We start from the raw sequence: 23,483 nt of genomic DNA, 5'->3' as shown, positions 1-23,483 counted from the left end.
AATAGGAGCTTGTTTTATATAAATAATTTTCTTAAAGTTGATGGAAAAAGTACTAGTTTAACTGGCAGATTATTTCTCTTATAACATGGGAAAAATGTCTTTATAAGTGAATTTATTTGCCAGTGGAACTAGAACTTTTTCATCAAAATTAAAGAATTATTAATATAAAACAAACTCGCATATCTTGCTGAAAAGCTACTTGTAAGTTAATCTTCTCTTATTTAAAGGTTTCTAAGATATTTACACTAGAAACTGGTCAAAATTACTGGGTATATTTTGTGTTTTTGCAGTGTAAGGATCCAAAACATCTTAAATGAGGAAAACACAGATGTAACTATTCACTACTTGATCTACTGTTTGAGCTGCTGTAATACTTTTTGAAATGCTCCTGTCTAGATTTGACGTTTAAATTAAATCTTAGATGATCTGCGGTGAGATCTGGCCTCCATTTTGGATGTTTGGATCTGTTCGGGTCGCCTCTTCCCGCGGCCCTCTTAGCTGTAGCCGAGGTTCTCCATCTCATGGCGGTATCTCAGCTCCGACACTTTGGCTTTGTGCTGCTTGCTCTCCAGATGCTGCCGGAAGTCCGTCTCCTGCTCGGCGCCGCAGTTGCACATGGAGCAGTAGAACTGTCCGCTGGGAGTCACGCACATGGCCAGGTCCCTGGGGATGCGCTGCCTCGGCCTCGGGTTGTAATACGGCCCTGGACGGGGCGGAACGACAAACGGGCAGCGTTAATTTCACATTTTGCACGTTTTTGTACTTTCATTTGGTTTTCTAATGCTTAAAAATACACCCAGCCATTTTTTTTGGCAATATTGTATTGTTTTCTGGTGTTTGGAAAATGAGCCGTTCACAAAACCTCCGGAATGTAACGCCACAAATCAAAGCGCAGACCGTTACCTAGCAATCCCAGCAGAACTCCAGCCCGTCACCTAGCAACCCAAGAAGAATTCCAGAACGTTTGGTCAGCTTTACACTGTAATTATTGTGTTATAACATTATAATGTTACATGTTAAAACAGTTATAAAATATAACTGTTGCACTGTTATAGTAGTTAAAATGGACTAAGCTGAATTATTAAAATTTTTTGAATTGCAATTTTGGTTACAGAAACTCCATAATACACTTTAATCATTGTTTTGTTTTTAACTTTTAAAATGTTTTCCTGTTCCAGTGTTAAATATTCTTTAGACTTACCGTCCAGATATCGTTTATTGCACTCTTGTTGGTTGTGCAGGAGGCTCCACTTCTGCTTTTCAAAAGCACTTTATAATTGTGCATCTGTTTGCAGCCATTTTCACGTGCAAAAGTAATGCAGCAGATTATGTGTATTTAAAGTGACAAGACACCCATCAACAGCTCGTTCTGAAAAGAAATAGTCCAGTCAAACTAAGAATAAGCAAACTCTGGTCCACCTGCAAACCTGGCTCTTGGTTCGGTTGAAGTGAACTCTGGTGCTGTTCCAATGCTCATGTGAACGCCAAGCAGACCGGAAACCGCTCCAAAAGCAGGAAGTGGATTTCAGAGCAGAGCATTCTGGTTGAATACAACCTCTAAACTCGACTAATTCTGCTTTTCTTAAAGTTCAGTGCAAACAGAAACAAGTTTAATAGTAGGATAAGAAAAAAGACAGAATGATTCAGTTATTCTGATAAAATAACCGTCTTCAGTGCGCAGAAATAACAATTCAGGACAATGTTGTTCAATGTTTGAGTAAAAAGTGCAGAAAAGTGTCAAAAAGAGACAAAAATGACGGCAACAAAGCAACCAAACTGCACAAGGTCAGCTGTTTTAGGATATTCCCATCATAAAATCTGCTAACATGAGCAGATAGTTGTGGAAAGAGAATAAACAAATTGTTTTTACTCTCATTTATTCTCTTTGACTCTTCACCGATTTGCTAATGAGTTTGTAAAAAAGCAGAGCCGGAATCAAACACAGCAAGAAGGGCATGTTGACGTCAGCACAAGGTCTGACGTTCTTATGCTGTATCTGCTTACACACACACACACACACACACACACACACACACACACACACACACACACACACACACAAGTTCAAAAAGGTGAAAACAGACACTGTGCGGGTTTTTCTCACCAAGCTGTTACCCTATAGTTTAGCCGACGTCACTTTACGGAAATCAAACACGCCTGAAGACGCCGCCAGTCACTGGACCAACATTTTTCTTTAAAAACTGTTGAAAAAGAGCGAACGCTCCCCCACAGGGGCAACAGAGTTGCCAAGCGATTCCTGTTTTTCATTATGAGGCAGTTTCTGTTGACTGAAATCAGCAGATTTAAAGTCTTTCTCTCTCTCTCCATGCATCAAGGACGTTTGCAAGCGCCAAGCCAGCTGGGAAAGCTTACAATGCTGAAGAGAAGATGTTATATATTATGTATGCATCCACATTAATGGCAGGGAAAACGGCGTCTAAGCTGTTAAAGTCCAGAAGGGAAGCCTGCGCGTGCCGTTAGGTCTGTCACAATCTGCAATACATCAATTAATCACATGATAAATTAAAATGAGCTCAGTAATTTCCACTAGAGCAGCAGCTATTAAAGAGATGCTCTCAGTGAAACTTATTGAAAAATGCTGTATGACGTAATTAGTAATTAGGATATTCCTCTTTAATTATTGCTGCTTTGTTTTTTATTTTGGATTTTTTAAACGTTTTCCTAAATATTCTTTAGAAATAAAAGTGTTTTTGATATTATTTGAAACCACAATATTAACATTTATGGCAATAATTTCGAGGAGAATTCATCATCCAGAAAAATGTCTTTTCATGACAGGACTAAATACCGTATGTTCTGGACTAAATGTTGCTCCGGAGCATAAATTCAACTTATTCATAAATGATTAAATGTGTTGAAAGGTTCCACCGACACATTGTGATCAGTTGTCTGCTTTTTAAAGGAAACCTATTGAGAAAAATTCACTTTTTGCACATTTTTATCCTTCTGTTTGGGTCTCTGCTGCGTCTGAAAACATCCAGGCTCTTAAAAAATCCCACCCAGCTGATTAACAGCAGTAAGTTAATGTTGTTTGGTTTGTGGAAAATGAGTTGTTTCTAAAACCATTTGAATGAAACGTAGCAAATCAGCAGAAACTGCCCCCCATCTCGTAACCGCAGCGAAGCTCAGCCCCGTTACCTAGCAACCCCAGTGGAGTTCCGCCCATTGCCTAGCAACCCAAGGTTGGTTTCAGATTCAAAGCTGAAACTTTTGCCTTGACCAAACAAGCTCTGATCTGAAATACCTTCATTCAGAGGTAAAACAGTTTTTAGTTTCTTCCTGACTTTTCACCTGGCATGGCGGCGGGCAGCTGTGGGCTGCGGCGGTTTTTCACCAGCCTGTACTCGTTGCCATCTTTCCGATTTTTTCTCGGCGCTCCTTCACTGCTGCCTTCCCTGTGAAGACAAAAATCCCTTTCAGACAAACAGTTTCTGACACAGAAAACGTTTCTGAGCCCAGACCCACATGTTGCTGGAGTTCTGCTGGGCCTCCGCCAGGCGAAGCTTCTTGGCGTGGTTTTTGCCCTGGTAGTGGGCCTGCGCAACCGCCAGCGAGCTGAAGGAGGCGTCACACAGTTTACAATAGTCGTTCTCAGTGGCCAGGATGACCCGGGGCGCCCCTTTATACAGAGCCTGCAAACACCAGACAAAGCATTTCACTGTTTGTGGTGAGAGGAGTGAGGGAGCAAACACGAAGCAAAGACGAAAAAGAAACGTTCAGAACCACCGAGAGGCAGAAAAACAGATCTCTGAGTCATTCTCTGTTTTCTTTTGCTGCAAAATACAGACCAACCTCTATTTAGAGATAAGGAAACAGATGTCTGATGTAAACTAATGGTTTAAATAAGAGTTTTCAATATAAAAATCAGGCCTGATGATGAAAATCTAAACTATTCAGTGCTGAGAGAAGAATGTGTATCCACAATTAAAGGAGACCTATTATGCAAAATTCACATTTTGCATGTTTTTGTACTTCTGTTTGGGTTTCTGCTGCTTCTAAAAACAACTCAAGCACTTAAAACAACCACCCAGTCGTTTTCTTGGGGTCTGGAAAATGAACATTCAGAATGTAACATCATAAATCAGCAGGCACTACTCGTCACCTAGCAACCCGTTCGTCACCTAGCAACCCCAGTGGAGCTCCGCTCGTCACCTAGCAACCCCAGCGGAGCTCCGCCCGTCACCTAGCAACCCCATTGGAGCTCCGCTCGTCACCTAGCAACCCCAGCCGAGCTCTGCTCGTCACCTAGCAACTCCAGTGGAGCTCCGCCCGTCACCTAGCAATCCCAGTGGAGCTCCGCTCATCACCTAGCAACCCAGGCTACCTTCCAAGTGCAAATATAAATGTTGCGCTGGGAGGGCGTGGCCAGCAGCAGCTTATTTGCATTTAAAGTGACAAGACGCCCTAGAACAGCTCATTCTGAAAGGAGCTCAAAATCTCATTACCTGAAAAGGATTTTGTGCAAAAAAAGTTTTTATGAAAACCTGTTCAAGGAAGCATAGCAGGTCACCGACTGCAGCTGCCTTCCACCTCCTCAGAGGAAAACAGTCAGCAGTACACCCACCTCCTCAGATTAAACAGGTAAGTTGGTGCAGAAATGATGTAGCTTGGTCTAACCTGTCTGCCCCCATCAGCATCAGCGGCTCCTGAGCCGGCGTTCGGACCGGCGCCCTCCAGGGCTTCTGGTATCCTGATGGCAGGCGGCTGCTGGCTGCCAGCATAGAAATTTCTCAACTTTTTGCTGTGGTTCTTTCCCTGGATGAAAAGATGCAGAAGTTAGTATTTTTTGTGGCCGGTTACAAGTAAATGTAACTAGTTACTACTTTACTGACTACCCAATTCAGGCATTGACATAAAGTACAAAGTAAAATGGCTGCTGAACGTTTATGTTGGTTACATATTTGTTAAAATTATTAATATGTCGTGACAGTATAATATAAGACATTGTTCATTAGAATTTAACATTTATTGATCTTTCAGATTATTATGCCATTACCACTATTGAAAACACTCTGAAAACAACATTATTGTTTATTGTATTGTTTATCGCAATGACTTCTGGGACAATTTATCGTCCCGTTAAAACTGGTTATGGTGACAGGCCTGGTCACAACATCAAGCCACTTTTACAAAACGTAACTGCAGCTTTAAATTGGGAGTGTGTTTCCACTCACCTGGTAGTGAGCTTGTGCCTGCTGAGCGGAGTTCAGTGTAACATTGCAGAGCTTACAGTAAAGTGGTTTGCACAGTTCTTCCAGACCCAGAGGGTCGTCCTGCTCCTCCAGCCCCAGCGAGGAGCCCTCATCCTGGGGCTGCTCGCTGGCAGGAGCTGCTTGGCCCGGCAGAGGCCCACACGGGTAGCTGGATACCGGTGTTGGTCCTGGGGGCCGTGGGGTAATCTGTGATGGGTCTGGGTCTGGAGCGGGGGGTGAGGATAAAGGGCTGGGGGGCAGCGGGAAGCGGGTGGGTGCGGGCGCCACAGGTGGAGGGACCAGTGCTTGAGCTGGGGGGAGGTGAGGAGGCCCTAAAGGCTGGGTGAGGTCAATGGTTGGAGGTGCTATTGCTTGTGTTGGATCTACAGGTGGAGGAACTAGAGTGTGCGCCATTGGAGGAGGGCCCATTGGTCGGGTTGGGGGCATTGGAGGCGGGACTAAGGTATGCGGTGGAGTAATGGATGGAGGCCTCAACGTGTGGGCAGAAGGCCCCAGACTCTGAGTGGGAGGAAGAGCTGGGGGTCCGATTGGTTGGGTAGCAGCAATGGGTGGTGGGCCGAGGGGCTGGGTGGGCGCCATGGGTGGAGGTCCTAAATGGTGCAGAGAGTCCATGTAATGGAAGGGCTGTTGGGGATGACTGAAGAGACTGAGAGGAGGCTTCAACATGGCGTCCGGACCTGAGAAACCCAAAAGCAAATCTTTGTCAGCTGGTTGATGTGTGAAGTCTGTGAAGAGTTAAAATGTTTCACCACATTCAGAGGCCAGAAGACGCTGAAGGTGTTTAAGTCTTGCTTATTGTCAGGCCTGGTACCCGTTTCTGTTAACTGTGAAATGTCTGGGCAACCTTCGGCTGGAACTGGCTGGAAATGTTCAACTTCTGAAACTCAGAAAATTTCCAAAAATGAAAAATATTTGATTTTTGAAACTCAGAAATTTCTGCATTTTTTCTAGAAAATGTCATATTAATCTCAAAATTTCCGAGGGGGAGGAGGGGTTCCCAGAAATTTTTCAACTTTTGAAACTCATAAAATTTCCAAGTTTCTCTAGAAAATTTCAGAGCTTAATCTCAAAATATCATTTTTAAGTACATTTTTTGAATTTTCAAACTTTTAAAAATTTTCAACTTTTGAAACTTTTCCCAAGTTTTTCTAGAAGATTTCTGAGACTCCTAAAATTTCTGAGTTGTTTTGAAAATTTGTGACTTTTCAAACTCAGAAAAGTTTGTTTGTTGTTAGAAACTTTCTGTGACTAATCTCAAAATTTCAGTTTTTTCTAGCAATTTTTTTTCTTTTCATGCTCTGAAATTAGCAAATTTAAGACTTCAAACTCTGAAATGTTTTTTTTCCAGAAAATTTCAGATATTTTTGGGTGGAAATTGACTCCTCCTTCTTTTCTGGCCCTAATTCGTCACCGTAGGTTTTAGAGAATGCTGTTAATCACAGTGAAATGAATCCTGAAGGACCATTCAGCAACAAAGACCCAGCATAAAAAACCAAACCAAATTCTGGTTTTAACTAAAAGCTTCAATGTTTTTGCAAACATAAATGCAAAAACTCTTTTAAACTTAAAAATTTTTTTGACAATAAAAATAACTTCCATTTGATTAAAATGATGATAAATGTATATTTGATTGATTTTGACGATGGTGCAGATTTAAAGCCCAGCGGCAGAACGGATGAAGAGTGAACAGAAACACATTCTTGGACAGAGCTTGGAGCTTCACACTTCAGTGGGCTTCAGCAAGATCAGGCTGAGCATGCAGCGCCTGCAGTCAAGCATACAGGACATCAGATACACACACACACACACACACACACACACGCGCGCGCACACGCACGCACACACACACACACACACACACATACACATATGCAGTACCGACTCTAACTCCATGTTTTTTCCCCCCTTTTTCATCCTATAGGCCACAAACACACACACATCTTCTGGCTTAACTGGGCATTCTCACTCCTGTTTTCAGGATTGCTTTGTCACTGAATGTGTGTGTGTGTGTGTGTGTGTGTGTGTGTGTGTGTGTGTGTGTGTGTGTGTGTGTGTGTGTGTGTGTGTGTGTGTGTGTGTGTGTGTGTGTGTGTGTGTGTTTGAGGTGGGGGTTGTATGTATAACTCTAAACTGTCAGGTCAGTACTCGGCAAACAGCTGTGTCAAAACCCACTTTGCTGAACGCTTTCATCTGAAAATCCGATTGAACGCCGTTGGCAGTGAGACCCAGACCCAAAATAACAGCCTGGGGTGTTTGTGTTTCCGAGCGCCGCTGCCTGTCCGTCCCTCTGTCCGCCCCGTCCGGCTGTCTGTCACCCGGTCCTGCTGACCTCAGGAGAAAGGTATGCCAGACAAGCCTGACCTTACTATTAGTCATATCAGCTGCAGGAGGAGTCACACGACCAGCGAGGAGAACCGTCTCAGTCCATTTCATTCTTTATTGATGTTTTGAATCCTGCACTTGTGGCCTTTGTTTTTTGGAGCTGCTTATTTAGAAATGTTTTTGAAATCTTCAAACACTGATTTCTTTTAAGTAAACTCAAAAAAAGAAGCTTAAAGGGGACCTATTGTGCAAAATTCACATTTGACACATTTCTGAGCTTCCATTTGGGTCTCAGCTGCTTCTGAAAAGAAGCCCAATTGCTTAAAGGTGACACATTATGCTTCTTGATCGGGTTAAGGTAGGTCCGTGGCCTATTCAAAGCATGTTGATTACATGTTTTCACTGTACAGACCGCTGCCAAATGCTGCTAAATCAAAGAATCTGAATTAATATCAGTTACATTTATTTTCCCTTTGGAATCAATAAAGCATTTTTTACTTTGAAGTTTTTATTCTTAAATAACCTGCGATGAACTGGCGACCTGTCCAGTGTGACCCCGCCTCTCGCTCGAAATGTTTGCTGGAGATGGGCACCAGCAGCCCCCCTGACCCCACTGGGGGGCAAGAAAATGGATGGGTGGATTCTTAAATGATGAGATTTTGAGGCCACGCCTTCAACTCCACATTTGGCGTGTGAAAATGGCTGCAACCGTACATCTTTGAAAAGCAGAAGCGGAGCCTCCTGCGCAACCAACAAGAGAGCAGAAAGCGGTTTCTGGATGGTAAGTCAACAACAAAACCCTTGTCTCTTCCTGGAGTAAAACCAGCTGATCAAATGTGCTGGAGCTCTGCTTCAGTTGCTAGGCGACGGGTGGAGTTCCGCTGGGGTTGCTAGGAAACGGGTAGTGCCTGCTGATTTGTTATGTTACATTTTTAAGGTTTTTTAAATGGATCATTAACTAATTGCCCCCAAAAAATGACTGAGTGTTTTATTTTTTAGTGTTTTGCTGTTTTCAGAAGCTGTAGAAACCCAAATGGAAGTACAAAAACATGCAAAATCTGAATTCGAACAACAAATCGAGGTTTATTCCCGCTGTTTCTGTCATCTTTAGCTGAGCGCCAAACGTACACACAGCAATTCTCCGCATGTCTCAACATAACCAGGAAGATCCAGGCTTTGTGTTGGACTGTCTCTGTTCCTCTACATGTAACATGAATCCTCTTACATCCCAGACTCTACTGTTAAAATCATGCAGCATAATTACGAACTGCAGCCCGAGTCTGTTTGAATGAACAATACAAGGACCTCAGGCAGGTTTTCTTCTTCTATACCACATTGTTCTCGTTTGCTTTTCTCCAATGTTATTAACCCTTAGTTGGCTGAAAACACTGCATCTATAGGAGAACAACACAGACAATAGATACTTCGCAGCCTATTATTGTACTCTTGACTCAAGCTGGAAATCAATAGATGTAGTCTCTTGATGCACTATAGTCTACCAGCCTCATTTTTATTTCTCTTAACAGCTGGATTCTAATGGCTGATTTGAGAAACTGGGGAGAAATGTTACTGTGTTTTGATGCTTTTTAATTGTATTTTTGGGAACATGTGCCTCGTTAGAGGAAGTCCTGCTCTCGTTGCTTAGAGATGACATTAAGGAAAACTGCAGGAGAGATACTATGAGCAGAAATACTGACTTCTCCTAATTATAGCAGGTTGCAACCACATAATCCAATGTGTTTTATTTAGATTTTAAATGTCAGATTAACTCAAAGTGGTGCAAAATCGGGAAGTGGATGATTGGTTTTCAGTCAAAACCATTTTTCTGAAAAGTGTGTTTGAATTTGCATTTAAGCAAATTACAACTTCAGATCTCTTACAGTTTAAAGAGACTAAAATCCCTTTTAATTCCTCTGTGTAAACTAGTTTAAGCTCAGTTGGGAATCTGTTAACAGCGATTTCTAAGTCTCACCACAAATTCTTGATTGGATCATCAATGTTGATGAAAAACAAACTGCTGTCTCTTGCTGAAAAGTTACTTGTACGTTAGTTTTGTCTTATTTCAAGTGTACCAACATATTTGCACTATAAACTAGACAAAAATAGTTGGCAAGGTTATGTTTCCCAATGCATTAATGCTGAAAGTAACTGTGTTTCCATTACAGATGTGCGCAGAACTTTGTCGATATTCCACTAATGTAAAACAAAACACAATTTCTGTGTTTCCACTAAGTAAGAAATGCATTAAAATCACATGCAAATAAATTTGTTCCTGAGATAACTCATTAAAAACATGCTGCGCTGTCATCCTCCTACCACTTCCTGTCTTCGTCTTCTTTGTCGTTTCTGGTAGTAGTAACATCCAGTTGTTCATCACAACAACTGGATGTTGTTGTTTTTACAACAACATCCAGTTGTTGCTAACCTTGACCTATCTAGCCAACATAAAGTCTACGGGAGCTCAAAGGGGCCAAAATTATAGTAAGTAATGGTACTTACTTGGTGATGGTACTACCATCACAAGTAATGGTACTTGTGATGGTAAAAAGTGTTTCCGTTGCAGTTTGTTTGTTTACTTGAGTAAAATCCTCTGTTGTCTGTACTATAATTTTGGCCCCTTTGAGCTCCCGTAGACTTTATGTTGGCTAGATAGGTCAAGGTTAGCATTTTATTCACTTCTGACTTTGCAGTTTGTAAGCAGAAACACAGAAACATGGCTATTCCTGGCTGCAGATTCATATAAATACTCACCATTTTGACCGCAGCAATCAGCTGCAGGTCAACAATCAGGATTACATAAAGCCCAATTTCCAATGCTTCATTATCCACCCGTCACACTTCTCCTCAGCTGTTTTTTTTTGTTCTCACAACCTCCAAAGGAGCTGCCAGAGATAAAAACCTTGATGTTATTTCAGACGCTCCATCACTTGTCAGATTTCTTTGAGCTTGACTCAGGAGTTTGCAGCTCGCTGGTTGAGCGCCCAGAAACAAAAAGCAAACACGGTCTTCAAGCCTTTTTTTAATTTCACTCGCTCCTCTGAGAGTCTTTAAATAGGCCAAGTGTTCATTTTCTCTTGAGTTTCTTTTGTAGGTGCCGCGTTGTGTCACATCAATTATGGAGCGAAAGGAAGCACATGCCCTCTGCGCTGAATCCATCTGGACATTTCACTGTAACCGTCAGTTACTGTAAACTCTTCATTTTATTTTCACTTCTGGGGAATTTTTCAGGAATTTAACTAGCCTCAACATTAACTCTTTAAGTGATTGTGTTGCATTTAACATTGATTTTGGCAGAGCAAGAGGTCTTGTAGGGATGAAAGTTATCGATTAATTAGTTCATCTAAAGATTATGATAAGCTCACATTTTCTTAAAATCTAAAGATTTCTCTTGTATTAAGAGGTTTCACTGTTTTTTCATAACATAAAAGACAAACTTTTCATGAAATGCTTAGTTTAAAAAAGAAAAAAAAACACATTTGAACGTTATTTTGTCAGTTGCAGAATAAACAGAAGGTTTTCTCAGGATATTTGTCAAATAAATTACAGGTAGTTCATTATGTTTTGCTTTTTGCATGAATTGTTTTGAGGAATGCACTCACTGTTTTGAAAAGGTTGAAAAAGATTCAAGAAATGCACCAAAGACTGCCTCATGTTCCCATTTCTACTTTTTCATTCAGAATCACAATAACATTCATTACCTGTCAACAAATTACAACAAAAGCAAAAACGTGAATGTTGTCCAGTTTCTTGTCTAATTCCAATTCTCATTATTTGTCATCAAAACTTTACTCAAGAAAATCCTGATGTACTGAAAACATGACTAATCAATTTGACAATGAAGCAAGGACTTACTTCATATTGCTTCAGATATTAAATTTTGAGATATGACCAAAGGATTTTTGGAAAGAAACTTGCTTTTGCAGGTAAACCATTGTGTATTACAGTTTTACAGAGAGAGAAATGCACCAAAGCGGCAAACACATACACTGTAAATCCTAATAATTAAATCCAAAAGGTCATCTATGGGTTCCCAATGAATAATTGGAGGTTTATTAACATGAATAATGAAGTGGATTGATCAGTCTCTCGCTGTGAACATGGTCAGCGCTGCAGCTTGGCAGATTTTGGCCCGATGTCCCTTATTTCTCACAGGAAGGCGGCTACGCAGGTTTCTTTATGGCTGCCACATGTCAGCAGTTCAGATCGAGCTAAAGCTCTGCCTGTTCCTCTCAGCCTTCAGATGTGAAGACTCTCCAGTGCACGTATTTCCTAGAGCTATCCACAGATTTGTGCACCGCAGCATCTTGCTGAACAGAATGGAGGCTGGTGCACCCCAGCAGCAACATCATGAAATATGACAGCGGCAGGGGCAAACCCCCCGTTTCTACACCCACGGACCGCGAGGCGATATGCAATCACCTCACACCGGCTTTCACCAGTTTTTTCTTCTCTCTCTCTCTTTTTTTTTTTTGTGCAGAATAACGCAGGAGAGTTTTTCCACGTCAGCCTCAACTTACCTGGCAATCGTGCAAAATAATGGCTGCTGTCAGTGTAGCCGACAGGCGGCGAAGTGTAGTTTCTGCAGTACTCTGCGCGCTGGTAGTATGCAGCATCCCCGCTCCTCAGCTGCAGCGCCATCATCGCCGGAACATCCCTCTGCCAACTTCTCCTCTCTGAAAAACCGGGCGGTCAGACAGGATGACAGTCCCCGACCAGGACGCGCGCACCGCCGCTTTCACCGGAAGGGGAACAGCGCGCAGAAGATCCCCAACCCAAAGCACAAATTCACGCCGCTCCTCATCCACTGCGCGCGTTTTTGGTTTAGCTGTTGCCACAGATAATCGGAAAACGTCGTGTAATTTGTGAAGGCGCTTTTGGATTGCTTAAATGCACCCGGAGGTTCTCCCTGCATCCCTCTCCGTCTTGGTTCGGCCCATTTCCGATGCCACTGCTGCTTCTTTGCATGGGTGGCAATAATGACACATTGTATAAATATGCTACACCTCTGTGGTCAACTCCAGCCACCGAGCTGGCGAATTGTGACTAAACCGTTCTCAGATATGCGTGTAAACAAATAGCATAACATAATAAATGAATAATAACAATGAAATAAACCAATAAAATAACTTCTGACTGCTGAAGTCCGGGCTGTAAAGAGTAAAAGTGTGATGATCATCATACAGCTTATATTTGTTTAGATCTGTCGCAATAAGCAATAAATGAATCACATATAGGTTAAAACGAGCTCAATCATTTCCATTTGGGTGTTTAATTGTTTTTCTCTTTCTACGAAAAACTCGATGATAAGTCTTCAAGTTTTTTTTATTTTTTATTTTACTTTTTTTACAGAGACTTCATAAATAATTTAATTTGTTGTTTCTTTTGTTTTTTTGATATTTAAAATGTCTTCCAGTCTCAGTGTTAAATATTCTTTAGAATTTAAGGTTTATTGATCTTTGAGGATGGATTGTAGATGGTCTGAAAACAACAATATTATCATTTATCGCAATAACTTCTGGGACAATTTATCGTCATGGGCGTTTCCAGCCTGTTTGGTGCCCTGGGCCAACATTCTCCACCATCATGTAATTTATGATGGTGGTTGGTAGTAACCACTTATGTTTACTCTGTTACGTTTACTTGAGTAACAGTTTTGAAAAAATGTACTTTTAGGAGTACTTTTGCTGTACTTTTTACTTTTACTTGAGTAATTTTATTATTAAGTATTTCTACTCTTAGTTTGGATTTTGGATTTTCTACCCACTCAGTGAAAAACAAACATTTTTTAACAAATAATTCCTGAGACACATTCAAAACCTGCAGTTTTTGTTTCATTTGAAATAAATGGATTTGGAAAAATGTTTATTTTTCCTGGTTTTGTTATTTTGAAATTATATAAATTATTTTCCTTTTGGTCTTTAACATTACCAAAATTTCAACATAACTTCATATTTTGGCCTGTTTCATGATGTAATTTTTAAATATTAAATGATTGATGTTTTGATATGTTACTTTGTTCTTAAATAGTTTTTTTTTTTTTTACCAAGTATTCTTTGTAATTCTTTTACTTACTCAAAGTAAAAAGGCAAGTCAAGTACTGAGTATCTGATCAAAACATCAATCAATTAATATTTAAATGTTAAATAGTTCATCATTATAAAATTGTGTGTAAGACCAAAACCTAAATAATTCATATAAATAACTATTGTTACAAATTAACAATATCAATTTCTTTCAATTTAAAACTTTTCGGAAATTTGCAACTTAGAAATTTCCATGTTTTTTTTTAGAAAGTTTCTGCAGCTAAACTCAAAATCTGAGTTTTTTGTAGCAATTCGTTTAATCTTTTTCAATCTCAGAAATTTCTTTCAAGAAAATTTCAGATTTTTTTGTTTAACAAATGTTCAACTTTTCAAACACAAAATTTTTCTTTGTTCTTTTCTATAAAATGTTTTTTTTTTTTTTTTTGCAGAAATGTGCCCCTCCTTTTTCTTCTTTCTATCCTCAACGGTCCTAATATGCTGTTGTACTTAACGAACACATTACAGGCATGCCTCAGTTATAGATCACATGCACAAACAGCTGTTAAATGCACATAATACTGACTAGAAATTAATTTTACGCCTTTGTTTTGGCGCCCCCTCTAGCGCAGCGCCCCTGTGCGTCGCGTGCCCATGTTTTTGCGCCTCTGTTTCCAGTGATTGCGGTAGTCTGGAGATAAAACTGAATCGACACGTCATTGGCTCTCACTCTGGCTGTGTTTGTGTGTATTTTAAAGGAAGGAAGGGAGGAGGAGACAGCGTGGAAGTGGAAGAAGCTTTGTCGCAGTAACACAACTTCTCCAGTCGAGCAGCTGCTTTTCTACAACACATCCTCCTGCGGTCGAGTCCGTCCGACCGACCGACCGAGTCGACATGCCGCCGGTCAGTCTGTGCTCTCCGTGACACCGGGAGGGTGTGAGTGAGCTCGGCTTGCTTTTTCACTGAACCCTGGCGCGGAAGCGAAAGGCTCGGGGATTGGGGAAAGACCGACACCTCGCTGCGTCTTCCCCGGCGCCGGGCAGCCACCAACCCTGGATTGGCCGCAGGGAACCAACCGCAACGGCTGTTAGCTGGGAAGCTAACAGGCATATAAACCGAGGATATCCGTTCAGTTGAGGTTTCACTAGAAAGCAGCGGGTAGGTCTTTCATTAATAATTGAAATATATGTGTGTTTTTAAATTCTCTTAATATTGTTAGTGGGTTTTTATTGTTATTTGTGGAATTTTAATTCCCACAAAGGGAGGATAGGCATAGCATTAGCATTTAGCTTCTATGGGAAAACCTTTGGATAACATTAGTTCAATGTGTGTTTATAAAATCGAAAAAGTGTAATTACAGGGTTTCTGACTTATTAGTGTCATCACTTAAATTAATTGCATTTAATTTTGTTTGTGGTTGTTATTTGTGAGCAGTCATCGTTGGCTAACTTGCTTCCTCTAGCCTACATGAATCACCATCTCTTATTCAGACTCAGCCTCAGGTTGTTTTGGGATTTTAATTTCTCCTCTCTACAAATATTTCAGCGACGGCGTGGAAATGGATTTAAAAAAATGAAGAGCGGGACTGTCTAATCATCCAAATAGGAGGGCCTCTCACTCTCTCTCAAAGGTATGTTTCTCTTTCACATCACTTCTGTTGTCATTTTTCAATTAACTTCAACTCCAGAGCTAATTTTATGAACGAAGTGTAACCCGATCACTGGGTCACAAGTGTTTCCATTGAGCCCAGTTCGTCATGCAGAGTGGTGCAAATGGCTAAACCCTCTGTTGCCCACAAATATATCGAGTTGTGTCCTGCAGAGCCTCAACAGATGTTTGATCTCTGCTGCCTGACTGCAGATCTGTTGTGTAGCTATATGGCATTGCAGAAAGAAAAACGTGTCTAGGTCAATATTTCCCCACTACCCACATCCTGTGTTTTAAGGAAGCTTCCTCTTTAGTCCTAAAGTACTTTGCTACATCCTGGCCAGGGTCAGAGGTCACAGAACTACTCAATAGTAGTGTTCTTTTTTTAGTTTATGAAGGTTTTTCTGGGTTGTTTTTGTGTACCTTTCCTTTAGGAGTGGAGAATTTTAAAATATAATTATTATTACCGGAAAGTTGCCATAGATTAATTCCAATAAGTGTTTCTTTCAGTTTATGTGTATGTCTTTTGTCTTTAACATGGGTAGAAAGTCGTGATTGGGGACCAGAATTACAACATTTGTTAAATTTTCAGCTGCTGCCGTTTGCTTTCACACTGTCAAATGAACCAAACTTTTTGTAAAACCTTTTCCCCTCCTCCCCTTGGGGGCGCTGGACCAAGAACTACTGAATGAAATGACACAAAAAACTCAGAAGAAGACATTGAACGCAGCTTATTTACAAAAATGGATTAGTGTCATGTTTTAGCGGTCGTAGGATTTCTCTTTTCTTGAGCCATTTTTCCCACTAGTGCTAGACTCTCGTGTTTGTTTTGGTTGCATTTATCCAGAATGCCAACAAAATATGTGGATTAACTGGTTGTTAAATGTAGGAATTACATATATTTGTTCCTTTCTTTATAAGCAAAAAAGTACAGCTTTAACATGTAAGGCATTTATTGGTTTAGTGTAAATAAAAGACACAAAACGGTACAATTAGCACTGCCTAATAGTTTCTTTTCTTTCCAAATAATTTGCCACTTTTTAAAAATGTATCAATTCATCATAATTTTTTTCTTTTACAATTAATTAAGCATTAAACAAAATATTTATTTTTAAACTGAAAGCATATTTACTAATAAATAGGCTGAAAATTCAGAATGTAATGAGATTAAATTAATCATGTCGATCATGAGTGCAATTTAGAGCTTTTTATTAAAAATGTTGCATTAATTGTTAACTGTATCTATTATGTGAGTTTAGTTTGTAATTTTAATTGGATGAAGTTAATTTGCTCATCTCGTCTCTGAAAGTTTCCATTTTTCGAGGGAATGTCGCCGACTCGCACATCTAACATTTATCAGCGTAAAAGTAAAAAAATAATAAAATCTCCACACTGTTTCTGTCATATCTGCAGATGCTAATCTCACGTGTTGCTTGTGCCGCAGTTTTTCGTAGAAAAGCTCTACGAAGCGCCCAGACCACTTTTTATCTGCGCCTCACGTTAGATAAGTCTGACTAACTTTTAACGTGTGGCTTATCGTTTGACAGTGAAGCAGACGCTTTTATCGTCCTGGTTTGTTTTGAAACAAAGATGGAGAAACCAAACAGTATGTACTGAATGCAGAATGTCTTTTTTTTCTTTACACTGCAAAAACACACACAAAAAAATTACCAAGTATTTTTTATCCAGTTTCTATTGCAAATATTTTTGTCTTATTTCACTTACAAGTTACTTTTGAGCAAGAAATACGAGTATTATAAGTTAATAATTCCAAAATATTTATGAAAAAGTATTTCTTCTACTGCCAGATAATTTCACTTATGGGAAATCATTTATAAGAGAAATAAATTGATACTTTTTGTAAATCAATATGATTTACGTTGATGTAAAATAAGCTCCTACGTTTTGCTAAAATGTAAGTTTTGTCTTATTTCAAGATATTTGCACTAGAAACTTTGTAAGATTGTGTATTTTTGCAGTGTCTTCTCGGAAAACACTGGTAACTTTTTGGAAAGTAATTTAAAAAATGTTATTGTTTTAACTAAAAAATGTTGGTGAGCTCAGCAGATTGCCAGCAATTTGCTGTTTGTGACAAATTACATTTCCTCATAATGTGCAGCTTCTGTCATTGCCTTGTTTTTGTATCGATATGGTTAAGTTGTTAAAACCTTTTGTAAAAGAAGGAAGTGACTTCGACGTCTGTAGCTTGTTCTTTAATCTTTTGGGTTTTTCACACCAGCAGAATTTACGAGTGTAAACGAGCTTAAATGTGCCGACTCCACGCTGGAAATCATGGAGTCAGAATTATATTTTTAACCTTGGGGATATACGTATAGACGTGCTGTTTTTGCTCAATGCACTAAAATAAATATTTCATTTTTTTCCTTGTACCTTCTTGAGGAAACCAGATTAAATGTTATTCATTTATGGACCCTGAACTCATCCAGGAAACAAAAAGTTAAACCCCATAAATCTCGCTGATATTCTGATTTGTTAGGCTGCACAGTGGTGCAGTTGGTAGAGCTGTTGCCTTGCAGCAAGAAGGTTCTGGGTTCGATTCCCGGCCCCGGTCTTTCTGCATGGAGTCTCCATGTTCTCCCTGTGCATGGTGGGTTTTCTCCAGGTACTCCGGTTTCCTCCCACAGTCCAAAAACATGACTGTCAGGTTAATTGTCCGTCTAAATTGCCCCTAGGTGTGAGTGTGTGTGTGCATGGTTGTGTGTCTCTGTGTTGCCCTGCGACAGACTGGCGACCTGTCCAGGTGACCCCGCCTCTCGCCCAGAACGTTAGCTGGAGAGGAACCAGCACCTCCTGACCCCACTGAGGGACAATGGTGCAAGAAAATGGATGGTTTGTTCTTTTGTTCTCATGTTTTCATTAAATGTAAATAAACCATTTAAGCTGTGCAGTAAATCATCCCTAATGGTGTAAAATGGTGATTATTATTCAGCGTTAATGGCAGAAGGTGGCATGCTTTCCCATCGCTGTGTCGGCTGCAGCTGACTCACCGTGTTGTCGTGTTTATGAGTGCAGGACCTCAGCAGACTGGATAAAGAAGTTGTGTCATTTCCCAGCACAAAGCCGAATGAGAAAATCATGACTGGTAACTAAGATGCAGCACTTTTGTTCATCCCGGCTCATTTTATTTGTAAATATTTGCCATTTGAAATTGGCTGTTTCTGACCAGTTGCGTAATTTGCAGCTTCTGTCATCGTCTTGTTTTTAGTTACTTATTTTTCTAACTGGGTGTTGAGTTGCTTTCTACTCTCTGATTTCTGAAAAGAAGACATTGTTTGGAATTTAAGGTTGAGTTTCTGATTTATTTATTTTTAATTTTAATAGATTTTTCTTTTTTTTTGCTTACTTTCTTTTCTAAAACAGAAATTTCAAATGAGTATTTTCAAAAAGTTGTTTATATTTCAATCGTCCGTCTGAGTTGCAGGATGCCTATGAAAATATTTGTTTAATTACAAAAATAAAGTGATAATTGCAGAAAAAATACTGCATTGTTTGGAAAAATCTCTTTAAAGCCTCCCTTTCTTTTCCTTTTTAAAAATAAATAAGTTTTGTATATTTTTTCTCTTTTCACACCCATTTGTGGATAACATTTTATTGTCATGGCGTTATTTATTTGTGATGCCTCTTTTTTTTCCTGTTTTTACTGCAGTTCAGTTTTGCTGGTTGTCTCTGCTGCCATTTATTTGGGGGCTAAAATGGCTAAAATTAGATTGTTATGCATGAATTTTGTACCATATAGTCAATATGTTACTAGAAAAAGATTATTTTGATTATTTAAAAGCTTACTGAAAATATTTTGATTCTGTTATGTTTAAAGATTATCTCTTAATAAAATAAGGAATGATCAACATTCCTCATTTTATTATTTTACTCTTTTTTTGTTTTTCCCAATACAAAATCTCACAAATTTGCCACTTTATTCTCCTGACATTATGTCTTCATCATGACTTTATTTATGTTGATGTTTTTGTTTATCTGTTCAGCACTTTGGTCAGTTTTACTCTTTTTAAAGGTGCTTATAAATAAAACAAATGTCGCTATATTTAAAGAAAACAAGGCAAAGTTTTCTTTCTTAGTATTGTGACAATCTTGGTGCAAAAGATAAAATCCATATTTCATAATAAATACTTCTTGAATCACACATTTATGCAAACAGAAGTGAAACTTTGGGTTTCAGTTTCTGGAACGGTTCCTGATGTGACGCAGCTTTCATGGAGAAGTAATTGGACTGAATCACCATTTCGTTCCACTTCATTCGTGCTCCTAAAATAAAACCAGAGCTGAAATGAGTCGGTCTCTCCGTTGCTCTCCTCACCTGGACGGACAGATCTGGTTGCCAGCTCTTCTCCAGGTCCTGATCAGGATTTATTTCAAAGTATTGCAGGGAAAACGTCTCGTTTCCTGCTCTCTGAAGTTTGAAAGTTTAGGTTCTCCAAGCTAAATCATAAAAGTTCCCACATGTTCTTATTTTATGATGAGAAAACTGATGGCATTACTAGAAAACTGAAGTTTCTTAAGGCGTTTGAAAAGAATTACAACATTTTTAATGAAAGATATTCAATTCAAAGTTGGGGAACAAAATGATAAATGCTGGAAATTTCTTTCTGCAAACAGAGATTTGGTATAAACTAAAATTATGTTTTGGTTTTATTGGACGATTTTTAATTCAGAAACCAATTTCTCTATTCAAACAGTCTGGAGGTTCTGTTTAAATTATGCGCCTGAAAGAGGAAAAGACAACGTAAACAAAATGTTTATTGAAAACAATTTTATAAGTTTTAACAAGCTTGTAGAATAGTTTATTTTATAATATTGTGACAAAATGTCAGTGTCCAAGTAGCATGAATGCTTTTGTACGTCTTTGAGTTAAAACTTCGTTCTGTTTTCTTTAGTATCCTCTCTTGCATGTGGTAGAAACTCTCTAAATTTAAGTACTTAAAAGGTTATTTTGTGCCTGATTTTACTTAAAATATGTGCTATATTTTTAATGTAAAAAAATTTAGATTATAAAGCCAACTCTCAAAGTTTGGACGTTGCTCACGGTTGCAGTTTAGATAAATTTATGATTACATGTTTTGTGTATTTTTCTAATTCTTATCTCTCAATGAGGGTGGAAAAAATACTGGATTTTTCTTTGGGTCTGATTAAACGCTGATTAAATTTCTGTCCTGTTCCTGAGAGTCAAAATGAGTTGATTTAATTCAGGATTAAAAGCTCCTCTGATGGTCTGTTCATGAACTTCTCTGGTTTAATTCAGCAAACAGCGTCTGAACCACAGATTTTCACCAACCTCATCAAATCCTCGGTTTAAAGCTGTTCACAATAAAATGAAAGCAACAGAATTACTTTGTTTGGTTCACCAACCAAAATAAGTAAGATTTACATAAACATGTGAAATTATTCAAATTGGCAGGTTTTGCATTTCATTGTGAAAGTTTTAAAGTCAAATACTTTATGACACAACCGTGTTACGTAAAGCCACAAGTTCCCTTTATGCAACTCTGGAATGTTTTACATAGGTGGTGGCCATTTTCCATTTCCTACTTTTGTGGCTTTGGTCGTTTCATACAATGTGCTGTTTTGTTTGCTTTTTGTGGGATATGAAAGGCGATCTGCCGCGGAACATTTTGGACCAGACATGCTGCAGTAATTCCCTACAAGCTCTGACATCTGATTTAAAATAGTTTCGAGTCATAAAAACCAAGATGTTGTGTTTTCAGGTAGCCCTCTTCAGCTTACCTGTGCAGCAGAGCTGAGAGACGGAGCAGAAGATGCCACCCAGGCCATCCTCAGGGGAGCTGTGGGGCATCCACTTGATGCCCCCAAGGTATGACTTCCTGTTCTGAAACTCAATGTTAATTTATGTTATTCCAAACAGAAATATCATCAGGAAAGCACTGATGATGTTTCTCGTTGTGACTGCAGGATCCTAGTGGACTGCCTGCTGCCCAATGGGATGATTCTGACCTTGGAGTGTCTCCGAGAGGCCACGCTAATCACCATCAAGCATGAGCTGTTCAAGGAGGCCAGAAAGTATCCCCTCCATCACCTCCTGCAGGAGGAAACCTCCTACATTTTTGTCAGTGTTACACAGGTGAGAACTTGATTGATGTTTTTTTTTTGTTTTTTTTGGGCAAAAGTATTTTGAAAAATTTACTTTTTGCATGTTTTTGTCTCCGCTGGTTCTGAAAACAGGCCAAGCGCTCAGAAAAAACTGACTTTTTAAAAATAATTTAATTCTTTCTAGTGTCTGGAAAATTTGTCATTTCAAAACCCTTCTGAATGCAACGTTGTGAATCACCTAGCAACCCCAGGGAAGGCCAGTGCGTTACCTAGCAACCCCAGCAGAATTCTGCCCGTTACCTAGCAACCTATGCAGAGACCTATCCTTACCAGTTCAAGGGAGCACAATGGGTCACTTTAAAGATTAATTGCGTGTATTACTATTGATCAAGCCCTCTGATTTTGTTTATTTTATTTTTTTAAAGTTTTGTTTATTCTTTTGCTCTAAAACAACAGGAAGCAGAACGGGAGGAGTTCTACGATGAGACTCGAAGGCTGTGTGACCTTCGACTCTTCCAGCCTTTCCTCAAAGTGATCGAGCCGGTTGGAAACAGAGAGGAAAAGATCCTGAACAGAGAGATCGGTAAACAGTAAACAAGGATTTTTCTAAACATAATTTTGTTGGAGTAAATTGAATAAATGATGGATTTTTCTGCGATTTCAGGATTTTTGTTGTTAATTGGCCACAATTCATACAAGTCAACTTAAAATACATTTTTTGTGTGTGTAAGGTTTTGCCATTGGCATGCCTGTGTGTGAGTTCGACCTGGTGAAGGACCCAGAGGTCCAGGACTTCAGGAGAAACATCCTGAATGTTTGCAAAGACTCTGTGGAGCTGAGAAACTCCAGCGGTCCTCACAGCAGAGCGCTGTACGTTTACCCCCCCAACGTCGAGTCAACACAGGAACTCCCCAAACACATCTATAGCAAACTGGACAAAGGTAAGCAACGATTTACAATCCAGTCACACAACTTCATTACTGATGTTCAAAGGAGTAACTGGAAGGATACCCGTACAGCTGTTGCATAAATTCAGTGGAAAACATTCAGAATACCATATTCTGGTATTCCCACGCTCCATGCTATTTGACAGTGAATGTGCATACTTTCTCATTTAATAGTATTAATGTGATTTATTTATTTTCTGTTGGTCTTATAGGTCATATTATTGTTGTAATATGGGTGATCGTTTCCCCAAACAATGACAAGCAAAAGTATACACTAAAGATCAACCATGACTGTGTGCCAGAACAGGTGAGTTTCATTAACCACACGTTTTAAATACACTTTTAAAGCTGACTTAATTATAACGTATAACAGTAAAGAGTGCATAGGGCGTCTAATTACATTAAAATATTGTTGAAACATATATTTATGATATTTTTGATTTTTATGGTTACTAGCTACGGGAAGCCCAAAATTCTGGGTCTCAGAAAATTATATTATTACGTAAAAAGTACATTACAACTAACACTGTCACTGAAAAACGTGCAGACTTGTCCAGCACATAATTACTGACATCTTTCACAAGGAGAAGCTGCAAAAGACCATAACTACAGAAACGTAGTTCACTTATTGATGTGTCCAAAACCAAACTCCAACATAATCTCTTTGAATGCGTCGCGCCCTAAAGGTGATTGCAGAGGCCATTCGCAAGAAGACGCGCAGCATGCTGTTGTCCCCAGAGCAGCTGAAGATGTGCGTTCAGGAATATCAGGGGAAATACATCCTCAAAGTTTGTGGCTGTGACGAATACCTGCTGGAAAAGTATCCCATAAGCCAGTACAAGGTAAGACCCAGCTGACTGGTTCTGGGAGATGAGACTGTTTAATCCCAGTGGCTCTGTTTGGCATCTATGGAAGAAGGTAAAGGCCACTGCAAAAAGATACATGAATTCTGATTTTAATCTCATAATTCTTTTTTTTTTTTTTTTTCTTCAGAATTCTGACTGTTTTCTCAAAATTGTTTTTCGCAGATGGAGAATTTTTTTCTCATAATTCTGACTTCAGTGCCAGAATTTTCACTTTTTTTCCATCAGAATTCTGAGGTTTTTATTTCTCCTTGGATTTTTTTTTCTTCAGAATTTTTATTTTCAGAATTAATTTTTTTTTCATAATTCTATCTTTAGTATCAGAATTTTTACCCTTAGGATTCTCAGAATTCTCACTTTTTTCGCAGA

The 23,483-nt window shown here is 39.3% G+C and overlaps 2 protein-coding genes across 2 annotated transcripts in view; one reads left to right on the top strand and one right to left on the bottom strand.

Moving 5' to 3' along the window:
• Positions 1-5: 5 nt before the first annotated feature.
• zmat3 (zinc finger, matrin-type 3) lies at positions 6-13,515 on the bottom strand. Its single transcript, XM_008406282.3, has 6 exons — positions 12,074-13,515; positions 5,196-5,911; positions 4,639-4,776; positions 3,487-3,653; positions 3,313-3,416; positions 6-703 (listed from the first exon to the last, which is right to left on the bottom strand). Exons 1-6 carry the CDS (start codon positions 12,195-12,197, stop codon positions 495-497), a joined length of 1,458 nt encoding a protein of 485 aa, XP_008404504.1. The 5' UTR covers positions 12,198-13,515; the 3' UTR covers positions 6-494.
• Positions 13,516-14,004: 489 nt separating this feature from the next.
• The window catches only part of LOC103463230 (phosphatidylinositol 4,5-bisphosphate 3-kinase catalytic subunit alpha isoform), a 34,261-nt gene continuing 24,782 nt past the window's right edge, over positions 14,005-23,483 (top strand). The window contains exons 1-8 of the mRNA XM_081606024.1: positions 14,005-14,734; positions 15,122-15,206; positions 20,962-21,068; positions 21,167-21,335; positions 21,761-21,887; positions 22,036-22,245; positions 22,464-22,558; positions 22,938-23,093. Of these exons, the coding sequence (XP_081462150.1) occupies positions 21,013-21,068; positions 21,167-21,335; positions 21,761-21,887; positions 22,036-22,245; positions 22,464-22,558; positions 22,938-23,093 (813 nt within the window). The 5' untranslated portion in view covers positions 14,005-14,734; positions 15,122-15,206; positions 20,962-21,012. The remainder of the gene's footprint in view (positions 14,735-15,121; positions 15,207-20,961; positions 21,069-21,166; positions 21,336-21,760; positions 21,888-22,035; positions 22,246-22,463; positions 22,559-22,937; positions 23,094-23,483) is intronic.

The sequence above is a fragment of the Poecilia reticulata genome, chromosome 4 (genome assembly GCF_904066995.2).
Source record: "Poecilia reticulata chromosome 4, P_reticulata-male-v2, whole genome shotgun sequence".
Taxonomy (NCBI): domain Eukaryota; kingdom Metazoa; phylum Chordata; class Actinopteri; order Cyprinodontiformes; family Poeciliidae; genus Poecilia; species Poecilia reticulata.
Note: the sequence above shows the minus strand (reverse complement) of the source record. Positions and strands in the feature narration are given on the sequence as shown.

Excerpts from the sequence above, each read along its gene's own strand:
- zmat3 (XM_008406282.3), bottom strand. The coding sequence starts at position 12,197 with ATGATGGCGCTGCAGCTGAGGAGCGGGGATGCTGCATACTACCAGCGC. Across the intron at positions 5,912-12,073 it reads TTATTTTGCACGATTGCCAG|GTCCGGACGCCATGTTGAAG; the intron begins GTAAGTTGAGGC and ends TGGGTTTCTCAG. Across the intron at positions 4,777-5,195 it reads AGGCACAAGCTCACTACCAG|GGAAAGAACCACAGCAAAAA; the intron begins GTGAGTGGAAAC and ends CTTTTCATCCAG.